Source organism: Lipophrys pholis (genome assembly GCF_963383615.2).
Source record: "Lipophrys pholis genome assembly, chromosome: 10".
NCBI classification, from domain to species: Eukaryota; Metazoa; Chordata; class Actinopteri; order Blenniiformes; family Blenniidae; genus Lipophrys; species Lipophrys pholis.
The window spans coordinates 27081643-27095124 of NC_137640.1; the positions used below are offsets into that span (position 1 = coordinate 27081643).

The 13482-nt window shown below is 40.9% G+C and overlaps 1 protein-coding gene across 2 annotated transcripts in view; it reads left to right on the forward strand.

Moving 5' to 3' along the window:
• The window catches only part of lpp (LIM domain containing preferred translocation partner in lipoma), a 192877-nt gene that overhangs the window by 90247 nt on the left and 89148 nt on the right, over positions 1–13482 (forward strand). For both annotated transcript variants that reach the window (XM_080472965.1, XM_080472966.1), the window contains exon 6: positions 6442–6564. In XM_080472965.1, coding sequence (XP_080329091.1) covers positions 6442–6564 — 123 coding nt within the window. The remainder of the gene's footprint in view (positions 1–6441; positions 6565–13482) is intronic.

The following is a 13482-nucleotide window of genomic DNA, read 5'->3' on the forward strand; positions in this document are numbered from 1 at the left end:
CCCCGGGATTAGCAAGGCACGCGGCGTTCTGACCTCACTGTAAGCCACGAGCGCCGTCGGGTTATTTTAAAAGGTGCAGCGAGGAGACACTCGAGAGTTTTTAATTTTATGGTTTTGTTTAAGTGAGGCAACGCCAGGCACGGTCAGCCTTTCTCCCTCAACAAGTGAGAAGGAGGCACAGCAGCAGAGAGGAATGCAGTAAAGCTTCAGTAAAATGTACTTCTCTTATTAGCAAATCTATGGAAACATTTCAAATCATTAGATCCTCAGACTCCCACACAGGCCCTTTTCTATTTTATGAAGTCAGATTACAGCTGTGTTTTTGTTTTTTGGTTCCTTTCTTCGCTGTCGACTCTCATTACACGAGTTCTGTTATCTCAACTCTGGGTACTGGCCAATGCTGATTTGATACTTGTGTTCTTTTTTTTACTAAAGTTAGAAAGTTTTGTGAGTGGGATCATTCCTCTGTGTGCACCAAGCTCTCACAGAATCACAATCAAGTTATCTGTCATCTCCAAGGGAGAAAGACGGCACAAGTCAAGAACTAACGATTATCTTTGTCAAACAATATTATGAAACAATTAGTACAAGTGAAATAAAAAGTCATGCAAATCAATCCAAACGAGGAAGTAAAGAAATCAGTGCAGAAATTAAACAAGGGAGCTGGCGGAGCAGTCCTCCGGTTGTCGCTCTCTGTGGTTCCCAGCAGGGATTCATCTCATCTTAATGGTTTTGGAAGTGGACTGTAAAGTCCAAAGATATCTCTTCTTCATTTTTTCAGGTTAACTTTGGAATTAAAAAGGCCGGTCTCCCCGTTTGATTGCACTCTACACTGATTTGCTGACATTTCCCCTCATATAACATCAGACGTTCTCGGCATGCTTGTAGAATACAGCGTAACTTAAATGACGACCTGTTTAATTCTGTGTGGGTCGCAGTTTTGCCTCAAGCCGCTCCAGTTTTATAGCTTTTGGTGGCCTGGTGTCGACCACCCGACCATCCTGACTGGTCGTTGGTTAAGCAGCAGTTTGAGCTCATACGTTGGATTGGACCACACAGGTCAGCCTTCTTGGACCATGTTCATCTTTTCTTCTAATCTCAGACCAATTGGGATTGATGCGGACCAGGGACACCCCACAAGAGCGGCAGTTTCTGAATCACTTGTCAAGGCATCACAATTTCACCCTTTTAGCTGTTGTACTGGACTGTTTGTTTTTTTCTGCTTTCATCACAACAGCTTTGAGGCTAAAATGCTAATTGCTGCCTGATATATTCCACCCAATAACAGGTGACACGATAAAGAAATAATCTGTTTTATTCTCACAGCCTGTCATTGTTGTAATGTTATGGCTGATCAGAGTAAAATCTCCTCAAAAGAAGTGCAGTCATCAGTGCTTGACAGAAGATTAGTGGCTGGTGTGTTTGTCTCTTTGAGAAACCTTCCCATAGTACAAATATTTAAGTGTGGGAGGTGTGCGTGTACAGACTTTAGTTTGTTTTGTCCTGTCGTGGGGCAATACGATGATTTATCATTGACTGTCAGGTCTGTTTCAACCCTTTCGCCTCAGTGGTGATAGTTGTGGTATTTCATACCTAACCTTTCAGCTCAAAGCTGTCAGGTGGATCTCAAGGACCCTTTGGTGTAAGTTTCACTGCGCTTTTTTTTCTCTGGGTAAATATAACTTTTGCAAATGAACGTCAGACCTGTAAACAAAACAACAGTAACAGGTTGCCAAACCGGTAACAGTGGACCCGATGAACCGCGGGGCCTCAGAGCATGTCCGGTTCGTCTGGACATTTAACATTTTTCTAAAATTTACATATAAGTCGACAACCTGAAAATGTGACATTGTCACCATATCAGCAGTTTTGAAAAACAAAAGGATGGGCTAACAAGTCTGTCATTAGACAGGAACTATGTCCTTGTTGGGTAATTATTTCTCAATCTGCTCCTGTAAAGAGCAGCTATTAGCGCATCCTGCTATGTTTTTCAGTATAAGGTAATTGAGTGACAAATTCCACACGTCTACATTTGTGTCAAGTGTGTTTGAAAGCAATAAGTCAATAATTGAGAAAATTAATGAAGGAAAATCCCCCCGAAACAAACACAATTTGAATATTTACCAAAGACTCAATGAATTTTGTGCCAGATTTTCACTCTCTCTTCTTGTCGCTCCAGTAAAATGTCAACTTCAGTTTCCAAGCAACATGTGGACCTTTTTCTCACAGTGGGTTTTCCTGTTCCTGCCCAACGTAGGTCATCATAGCGTGGCGCCAAACGCATCAGTCACCACCTGTAGCTGTACTAGAACTTTTAAATAACAGACTTAAAAAATAACTGTTCAATTTCTGGTGAATTCAGTCGTATTTTCACCTCCTCACCAACGGGATATGAAATGATTTTTGAATACCTACAAATATCCATACCATCTCCACTGTGATCATAAACAATGCTCCTCCATGCTCGAGGACAGAACAGAAACTTTAATGAAACATTCAGATTTTTCTCAGTAAATTTCCATCATTTTACAAAATGCCATGATTTCAGGATTTGGTGTTATGATCAAAGTAAAAATGTTACTCCTGCTAGAAGTCGGGTCTTACCTTGAACACTGTCGTTGCTCCTTTTCAACTCAATAACTTATTGGGAAACTACTTCAGGTAAACGCCGATATGGAAACACACTAGTCCAGTGGCACCAACATGCATCGTGTGATATGTCGTGCAGTTACTTCATTCTGAAATGCAGCATTTTCAGACAATCACATGTATTTTTAGCTTCTGCAGTGCACAAGGAATGACGTGGTGAGCCAGATTTGCACCACAAATGAGTTAGACGAATGGCAAAACAATTATTAAGGGACGTTTTTTAAGTAGTGTTGCAGTACCACATGTGGCCACTGGGCAAAGCACAGCTGTACCTTGAGTCTGAACTGAAGGCTGGTTTAAATAGAGGAAGTGAAGAATTTTTGAGCTGTAATTCATGCAAACTTATGCCAGAAGAGTCCCAGAGTATAAATAAAGACCTTAAAATGTGCATGTGTTTCTTTAAATCCAACTGCTAGAGTTTTATATGAGTGTCACAAAATATAAGCCCGTCGTTTGAACAATAGCAAACTGAAAAAATATATAAACAACAAAGGATTAAGTGAAGCGTAAAAGCAATCATTTACACAAACCTCACATTTTTAGAACTGTGTGTAACACAAAAGTAATCATATTAGTTTAAATTAATGTTTCAGTTATACTGCAAAACCATAACGGGTGCGGCGGTTGCAGGCTTCTACAGACATCCGTCTCATTTTTTTTTAAAATTTATGTACATAGACGCCTTTTCATCGCCCCTGGATTCAACAACCCCTGACAACAATATGCTTTCATTTAACTAAAAGTATTTTTGTGAGCCTGTGTCGCCTCAAAGTGTGAGTTTAGAGCTTGCAATGTTTAGCAGGACTGCTTCATTTAGAATACTTTAATTTCATGTCTGTGCCGATGAAGCAACTTTTATTTGGTCACATTTGGGAGACACTACAATTTAACCCCCCCCATAATATTTTTCTGCTGTGTCGGGGGGCACACAGACCAGACTGTGGGGATTCCCCACTATCACATAAATGACAACCTCTGCGATCAATATTGCAGATTGTGCCACATATGTGATTTTGTGTTGCATTACTACGTTATATCAAATTATGAATTAAAATGAAATCTCATTCTCCCCATGTTGATTTGGCACTTTTTAATTTTCTTGTGAACAGTATGGACAGCTGAAGTCTGGAGATTATTTTAGGACGGAAACCTCTCAAGAATTAAGTGCCCAATTAGTTTTTAAAGTGCTTTCCTGTGTTTGTCTCAAACTTTTTCTTTTCCTTTTATTCTAGCTTTAGAGTTCTGGCCTCCAACTTAATTCCTTAATACACCACTGGTATCTTAATTATGTGTCCTGTAGCCAGAGCGGAGCTCTTTAATTGCAGGCGCCGTTCATAAAAAGGGGGTTGATGGATATCAATCAAAATGTCTTTATATCTGCTTCTCTTGGCCTCAGCAGAGAAATCGTGCATAACTGAATGAATAAACCAACGAGTAAATGGTGTTTCTGCTGCGAAGAAGGCGGAACTGTGCTCGTGTCTCGATTGCCCAGCGTCGGAGAGAGATGTCTGGATTACAGCGCATGCTAAAAAGCTGAAACCTTCAGTGAGAGGGAAAAAGATGAGTTTCTCATCGCGGTTGTTGACCGTGTTGGCAATGCCCTCCGTGGCAAATTCCTCCGCAACACGAAGCCGCACGATGCTCCCTTTCATCCTCCTCGTTATCACCGCCAAACAAGTTTTCCCTCTTCTTTTCCCCCCTTTTCTTTTGTTGATTTGAGACAAGCCATTAGTGTTTTGCTTTGTTTACCCCCCGCTTGTGATTGTCTTAGATGTTTTTAAGCAGCAGCAGCTCTGCTCCAAATGGAGGCAAGGCCCTGCCTGTAATAGATTGTGACAGGTAATCCAAACACATAACATTAGAATAAGAAGCAGTCACTGATCCAGCCAACTCAAAAAGCCCCCGCAGGCAATTGCAAGAAGTCTTCTTGCAGTTGCAGCATAGTTCAGAAGACTAAAAATATATCTGTCATTCCAGGGAGAAAATTCCCGGGATTTTTTTTTGGGGTGGGTTAGAAAACAAAGTGCCAGTGACGGTCAAATCAGTTTCAGCTACTTTCCAAATTTATGTGCAACAGTTTTATTTGATTTAAGCTTCAATATTTTGTGTCTTTTCCCATGTTGAGCTTGTGTTTTCCGTGTGAGGTGAAACAACAGAGGGAAGGAAAAAAAAAAAAGAATAAATCAATGAGAGGTGCCCAAGTGATGCTGCTACTGATGCTTTCAAGCCCCCTCTGATAATAAACCAGTTAAATAAAAATCGCAGGAGTCCTTATCATGTTTTATAGAGCGTGCCTAAAATATGGAATAAAGAGACATCTGACTTTAATTTTAAAGAATTGACCTTTTTGTTTGAAATACGGCTGGGATGAGGTAGTGATGAATAATGCATGAAGAATGAGATACTGTAAATCCAAGAGTAGTGAAATGCAGGAGGTGAATAGTGCAGCGCGTTGTGAAAGTTGTCTTTCAGACAATGCGTCGCTTCTTACTTCTTGCCGCGGTTCTATCTCGCTATTGATGTGTGGCTTTCTAAAGGATTGTCTGAGGTCAAGGTGAAACATGAACTTAGAAACTGTAATCCAAAGTTTAAGATAAAGCAGCGCGGCAGGCGCAGTGGGGGAAGAGAATGGCGCGACAGAATGTCTCCAAGCAGCACAAAGTCAGAATTATTCGTCATCGATGAAGAGCTATTCTGAACATTTGAGAAAAGCTTGCCAAAGTAAAGTCACCTTTCCAACCTGAGCTGTAACTGTTATTAAAATGGCTTATTTAAAAAGGAAAATAGTGGCCATGCAGAGATCAGGACACGGGTATTAAAGTATTTCTAAGTTCTAAGTGTTCAGAGCAGCACAGTGGCTTCAGTGGCTAAAAGGAGTCAGAGTCACTCTACATCCCACACCATCCATCCATCCATCCATCCATCCATCCATCCATCCATCCATCCATCCATCCATCCATCCATCCATCCATCCATCCATCCATCCATCCATCCATCCATCCATCCATCTATTCACTTGACTAACAAGGACCACAATTATTATTTACACTATTGATCAACCTGGTAGTTATTTAAATTTCTATGTATTTAATAAAGGCTATATATACATACATAAAGAGAAAAAAAAATTAATTCATTTATTTATTTATTTTATTTCTTGTCCTGTTCGGCAGCTTCGTCAAACCATGAGAGCGCAGCATTTTAGATGACCTCTATTATCTTCTTTTCTCTGGGCTCTCCAGGATCATCCCACAATTGTAATATGAAGCTTGTTAGGTAATTAAAAGAAAAGACAAGTTCTAAGATGGCTGCAGGTGTCATTCAGTTTGCAATCTCTAGGGGGTGTCTGCTGATCCAGACTCTGCCTGACATTGCTCTGGATGAAAGGAAGCCACTGCTTTGTGCTTACTAAATGGACAATGAAGGGCTTTAAAATCAACAGAGAAATCAACATTTATTTATGATTGAGATACAACTGATAGACTGCCTACGCTATCCCTACTCGGAAGCATGGTGGTGGCAGCATCATGCTTTGGCTGTGACACTCCTGAGCCGTGATAGTAGACTAAGAAAGATTGATAAAAAGGGTAAGTGTAACCAATTACAGGTAGAATTGCCTCCTCCAGAGTGCAGAGACCTGCGATATCACTTCAGACTTCAGCCGTCCTCAAGTGGGTGGATAAGAAGAGATTTTTACAATAAAAAAAAATTTGTTCAATGTGGGATATTGACTATGAACAGATGGTGGTGGTTATACTCTCTGAGTTGATTGTATTGGATGTTTGTGTGCAGATGAAAGGACCGGAGAAGACCCTGGAGGAGAGGCGCTCCAGTCTGGACGCTGAGATCGACTCCCTCACGAGCATCCTGGCAGACCTGGAGAGCAGCTCGCCCTACAAGCCACGGAGCACACAGGTTTGTGAGCAACGCAACTTCACACACACCTCCAAACAAACACAACGCACGCTGCCGACATTAGACGGTGGGAAGACGCATGTCTACATCTCTGGGGAATTTGATTTTCTGCTGCTTTTTCTGTTGGGAGATTAAATATTGTAGGTTCTGTTGTGTCAGCCATTGTGTCGGGTTACTTTATTGATAGAACTTGGCAGTCCCCCAATTTCACACATTAAGTGTAGTTTATTTTTCATGAGCTGTGGTCTGTACCCTGTGGTCACTGCTGTTTTTAACGCCTGTGTTTCAGCATCAGTCTGGGTAATACACAAGTGAGCTGAACATCCTTTTCTGTTAACTATACAAATTCTTATCTGATAGAATGGACTGCATTACAACCGGGGAGAGTGGACTTAAAACAATAAGCTGATGTCGGGTTTGATCAAAGGTTTGATAATATTTGAGTGTTAACTGAGCGTATTTTACCTCCTAATTAACATATGATATGATGATTTTTGCAATATGTCTGTCACAAACTGCTACATTTTGAAAATGTTGTCAAACCACAGTTAATTCAAAGTAAAAGACCATAATGCTTTGGACTTTTAATCGTACAGATAAAAAAACATGCAAATTGCTCACAGTTCTGATATTTATCATTTCTCAAACATTGGAAAACAAATCCAGGTAATAAACAAACTAAATGTGTGCTTGATGTCATTAAATAAATCTTCATCCATTACCTGGCTGAGATCTCATTGTTGTTGCAGGTGGACATAATCCTGCTGTATGAAGCCCTTCTGCTGCTTTACTCCGTATCATATCATAGCCAAGTTAAAATAATAATACTGCTTAACCACAGGATGCTACAAAACACAAGCAGTAAATGTGATTTTTGAATGGTTTTAAAAAACAAACAGACAGAACTGGATTTTTTGCCTCTCTGCTTGTGTAACCACACAGATGAGGACCAGACTATGATTTGATGCTCCTGCTACTGTCCAGCATCCATGCAGTCGAAATGACTCAAAACGTGCTTTTAATCCCGCGTGCAATGTAACACTCTATGTGAATAGTGTTCACATAGAGTGTTTACAGAGACGCATAATGAAGTTCATTTTAACAAAGGATCTGAGCTTTACCTGTACAACTATTGACATCCAATAACATCATCAGAAAATGACATACTTTGCTTTAACCATTGCCTGATGGAAGAAGCCTGCTGACAGACAGACGTGTTAAAAACAATTTATGATAAAATAACGGTTTATTCATCCCACATGGGGAAGTTCAGTTTTCACGGCCATCAGCAATTTAAACAAGTGATTGAAAATAGGCCTCTGTGCTGAAAACAGCCTCAAATGTTGCATCTTCGGGGGGGGAAAAAAAGAAAAGGAATGCAATAACGACAAAATGAGTCTTGACCTATATCATTAGTTGATATTAAATGATATTAAGAGCAACTTCAAAAAGTCAAAGCCTTGGGCAGTTCACTAAATTGTTTGACACACAATAAATGTAGGACAAGCGTATAAAAAAACCCTAACCAATTGTGTTTGGAGTAGGGAAGGCTCAGCGGGGCTTATAACACCAAGCAGATCATATCTCTAGTGAGATAATCGAGCAAAAATGTAATACCTGAAAGGGGGTTCAGTTCTCTCTGAGGGCTGCGTAACAGACAAAGATGAGGCTATTCTGAAGTAAAAAATAAGAGCTAAAGGTGTGGGAGGGCTTGGTGTGTGGATTATTTACTCAGTTGTTGCCATCTCTGCATGTTTTCTCTCTTATTTAGTCAATAAAAGATGAACAGCATACTAAAAAGAGAGTTAAGGAAGTAAATTATTGACAGTGTGGCTCATTGAAATCGCGATAAGAGCCACTGGTAAAACATGTGCGTTTGTACAAGCAGTGACATTTACTGCACGTGCAGGACAAACTCTCAGTGAGTTTAAGCAAACATTAAATGTGTCGGCTGAGGGAGAGAAGTTGGGTCTGTCAATAGCGGCACACTTCCCAAATATGTTGTGGGGAAGTGTGCCGCCTGACAGAGACAGACAAAGCTCTGCTGGTTGTAACTGGTGACGGGCTTTGATTGTGGTGCTCCTGGTAATGGAGCGGGCAGAATGGTGTGTACAGCATATAAAGTTGAAATGACTGTAACACACTACGGAAACATTGCAGCTATAAGGTGAGAGGACGTGACCATCCTGATTTAGGGATGAAACACAGTCAAATATATTGTGTGTCATGGTGGCCAAGGGTTTTTGTGGGAAGCGATGTTCAACCCGAACTGTGTGCACAGATTGTGGTGGAAATCCACAAAGATATGGATGAAGTCACTCATGCATGGATGGAGAAGCGACAGGTGTAGGTTTTCTATTAAGAAAGGACTCTGGAAGCAACACTCAGGTCTTCTCATGACCCATAGTAAACCTTCCTAACATGCACTGTGGTTGAGTGGAGACTGCAGTGAAACTTCTCTTTTCCATAGTACGTTACTGACTGCCTGAGAGTGAGACATGTCTTCAACTAATGCAGAATTGATTAGTCAACCAATCAAAGTCACTACAGAGTCCGTCAGAATGCTGCAAACACAACCATCCCTCATGGCGTGTGAAATGGTCCCATGTAGTCCCAATCATTGCACGTCCACCAGAAGCAGGGACAAAACAGTCGGCCTTTGAGGGTCAGCGTGAAAACCTCGGTGTTGGAGGCTTTGGATGCATGTGAACCTGAGTTCTTCTGGGCTGCATCGCCTCTCTGCTATCATGTTCATGTGAGTGCGGCCTACTCATCCCCGGTTGCACTCTGAGATCACTGACCGCACATATCCAGCGGGCTTGTGTGCACTTCCAACGAGACGCTGACTTTTACGAACCTTCACAGTTAAACAGACCGACAAAGGCTGAGGTACCAGGGTTGGCTGCCAAGTTCAAAAGCATTATCTTAGATTTGCTTCTGCTTTTATGGAAATATTAGAATCTGCTGTGGAGCTGGCTGGATGGTTCGGGCTGCAGAAAGAGGATGATTTAATTAAAACGGCCAGGTTCATCCACCACCAAGACATCCATTTTCTATACCCACTTCACCCTTGTCAGGATCAATGTATGGCGCTCACTGTACATCCTGACCGCGGAGAATACACAAAGTGCACAAACCCAGGCCTTCAAACTGTAAAGCAGGAGTGCAAACCACTGATGATGCCTTCGAATAATTAACACAATCTGGAATCATTGTATTTTCTGTTTGGTGAAATGAAGAGACACTGACATTCTTCATCTGAATCTCACCATCCATCCATCCATCCATCCATCCATCCATCCATCCATCCATCCATCCATCCATCCATCCATCCATCCATCCATCCATCCATCCATCCATCCATCCAGTCACAGCTTGCTCTGGGCGTTGCGGACTACACTCTGGACCAGTCGCCAGTCCATATAAATACACATTTTATTTAAATAGTTTAATCTAATCTTTCCAGCCAGTGCAAATGTGGGATTTATGTGAAGCACTTGTTCTAAGAATTGTTTGGTAGTTCAATTCCACAGCACTTTTATTTTGCATTTTGTTTCTGCCTTTGCTTTAATTTTCTCCTGCCGGTTTGTTTTTGGAAATGCACCTCCTCCCAGACAGTTGGATTAGTGGTGAAACCTGCGGTATGATCAGTATCTTGCAGGGTTAACTATTTGAAGCACTAAAGGCAACTGTGTTTTCAGGAACAGCCAAATCAGCCAAACTTAGTAGGATACTTCATATTAGAAAGTGACCTGTTCCTGAATGTTTTTCCATCTGCCACTCTAATATCACCCTGCACCTCCACCCTCCTCCATATGTCCACTAAAGCTTTGGCGTTTGCACTTTTGTCCATGTTGGTAGCATTGTGATTTGGCTCTTTTGCAACAGTAAGAGACTGTGGTCCATTGTGTGTATCTGCTGAGTCTGTGAGCTTGTTATTACATTTCCTTCCTACATATACACCGAATCTAATTTTGGGACTGTTGGCATTGAGGGATGAACAATATCACTAACATGTCATCTTCATTAAGAGATATTGGCTTTATTGAGAACTATTGGTAGTGGAATACTGTCTATTTCTGTTTCATATGACAATAATAGGTCAACAATATACAGTAATTGTTTTGGTGGTCTACATTTGCCATTCGGTTCTCACTGCAATATTAATCTCCTTTAATACATACGGCGCATGGGTTTCAATATTACAAATGGATGTGATGAGTTCTTTGGGTTTTTATCAAGCCTGTAGTATATGGCAGAAGGACCTCATTACACCAACTGGCTTGTGGTGATTATAATGGTAGCAATAAGGGGAGAAAGCAGATTAACCGTTTCAGAGGTCAGATTGGAGTGCAGCGTGGCACTAATGCCAAGAAGAGTGAATCGCTTTTAAACAGAGAAACACATATTATGACAACGATAACAAAACATATGTCTTTAATGTTATTACAGGCCCAAAGTAACACGCATTCCCAAAACTAACCAAGTAGTTTGGGTGTGAAAAGCAAAGCAAAATATTTACTTAGAACTGGGTTTCCTCTACATTCATTTAGTAGTGGCGGGCCGCCATTCTTGAATCCTCGCCGCCACTCCTTCAAATTTCTTTCTTTCTTTTCTTTTTTCTTTAATTGACGCAAATACACCACCGCTGCAGGTCTCCACCTTCACAGCAGAGTCCTCCACTGGGTGTGGTTCTTGTGAGCTCGTCCTCCGATAGGGGGTCAGGGAGCACAGGCAGTATTTTGGCTGCTAAAGCCAGTTTAGCTAGCGGTCAAAGAAATAGCGCACGGTTTGCTCAAATATGTGTACAGTCGAACCTGGACGAGAGAAGCCGGTCAGAGTGGACATGTCGTTGTGCGTGGAGAGGTTTGAACTGTCAACACACCTTAATGAGCGGACAGCCTCCAGCAGGGGGTGCTGCTGTGACTCCTCTAAGTTTCACTTTCAGTTTACACCGGGAATCAAACAAAAGGCCCGTGGGCCCAAATGGGCCGCAAAAAGCTTCAATCAAGCACAAACCACCAAGCAAAGTGGTTACATAGCATTTATCTGAGTTTTTTTTTTTTTTTTTTTACATTTCACTGTATTTTGCAGCAGAATGTTTCGTTAAAATGGACTATGTTGAGATTGTAGTCATTTCCAGTAGGAATTGTGTGATCTTGCAAAATTATAGACAATTTCATCACGTTCACTGAAATAGTAATAATAAGCATGTTTCTTCCATAATATATTATTTGCTGTTTGGTTTGTTCAATATCGTCACACTGTGGTATTTTGTAGTCCACAATCCATTATGCACCATTTAAGGTCTGTTTTTTCAAAAGTTTTGTGTGTTTGTGGAGGGGCTAAACCAATTTTATTTTTTGCCCCATTTATTAATTTTTTTCGAGATTTCCTTGATATCTATCTATCTATCTATCTATCTATCTATCTATCTATCTATCTATCTATCTATCTATCTATCTATCTATCTATCTATATCTCTATTTCTATCTATATATCTATATATATCTATATATATCTATATATCTCTCTCTCTATATATATCGCTATATATATATCTATATCTATATATCTGTATATATATCTGTATGTATATCTGTATCTCTCTCTCTCTCTCTCTCTCTCTCTCTCTCTCTCTCTCTCTCTCTCTCTCTCTCTCTCTCTCTCTCTCTCTCTCTCTCTCTCTCTCTCTCTCTCTCTCTCTCTCTCTCTCTCTCTCTCTATATATATATACATACATATATAGCCGGCTTGCGAGAGCCTGCCCCCGCTGCTGAAACAAATCCTAGAGGAAACACTGTATAGTATATCTTTTCACATTTTTCTCCTAATGTCACTTTAGTATTTAAACCTCATTGAGGATGTCCAGTTCCCACGCCTCACAGAATCTGTTGATAACATGTGTAGGTTCTGCATAATGACCCACTGTGTTGAGCGATTTTATGAGATTATTAAGAACAAACAGCTATTTGATTTGGCTGACACCAGATGAAGCTGGGTCATATTAAAATTCAGTTTCTTTTAAAAGCGGAGCTCGCAATAGCGAGTTTCCCTTACCTGAGCGGTAGGACGTTTATTAGCGCCTAATTAGAGCCTAATGATTACCACTATACAAGTTGGGGAAGTCAAAGTGCAGAAACATCTCTTTCTTTTTTCTTTTTAGTTTCAGTTATTTTTCAGTTTTTCTCTTCAATGCCCCCATGTTTGTGTTCATACCAACGGCGCATGTGATATATAAATGAACATGTCTTCAGGTGTTGACCTACCAGCTTTTTCCTAAATAAAATATAGCATAAGTGCATACCTTTGTTGTGGGGATAAAAAATATTTCCAGTGTTTGTTAGAGCGGGAGTCTGAAAGCTTTTTGTCAACATGAATTGAAAAATTGATGTGTGCCTGTACAGCGTGGTCGGAGACCAGTTTCCCTATGTCGTACTGACTAATGTATGGTTTTACCTGTCACGGTCAAAGTGGCTGCAGGTTTATTTTTATCTCAAACCTGCTGCATGCTTTTGAGGTTATGGGTGAGGGGCCACGCCACCTGTGTCTCAGCAGAGTGCAAATACATGCTCGGACATGTATTAATCATGAAATGCTGAGTATCAAACATTTTGTTGTCTTAACCCTGCTTCTCCAACATCTCTGTGTGCTATCATCGTGCCCTTTAGCTGATTCTCTCAAAGCTTTTTGCATGAGGAGAAAGATTTGTTTGTTTTCCAGTGTTACACACACACACACACACACACACACACACACACACACACACACACACACACACACACACACACACACACACACACACACACACACACACACACACACACACACACACACACACATACATACTCACGCACGCACACACACGCACAGTTCCTCTGCACTCAGCTGATGCTGATTCTAGCTGATTAACTCAGG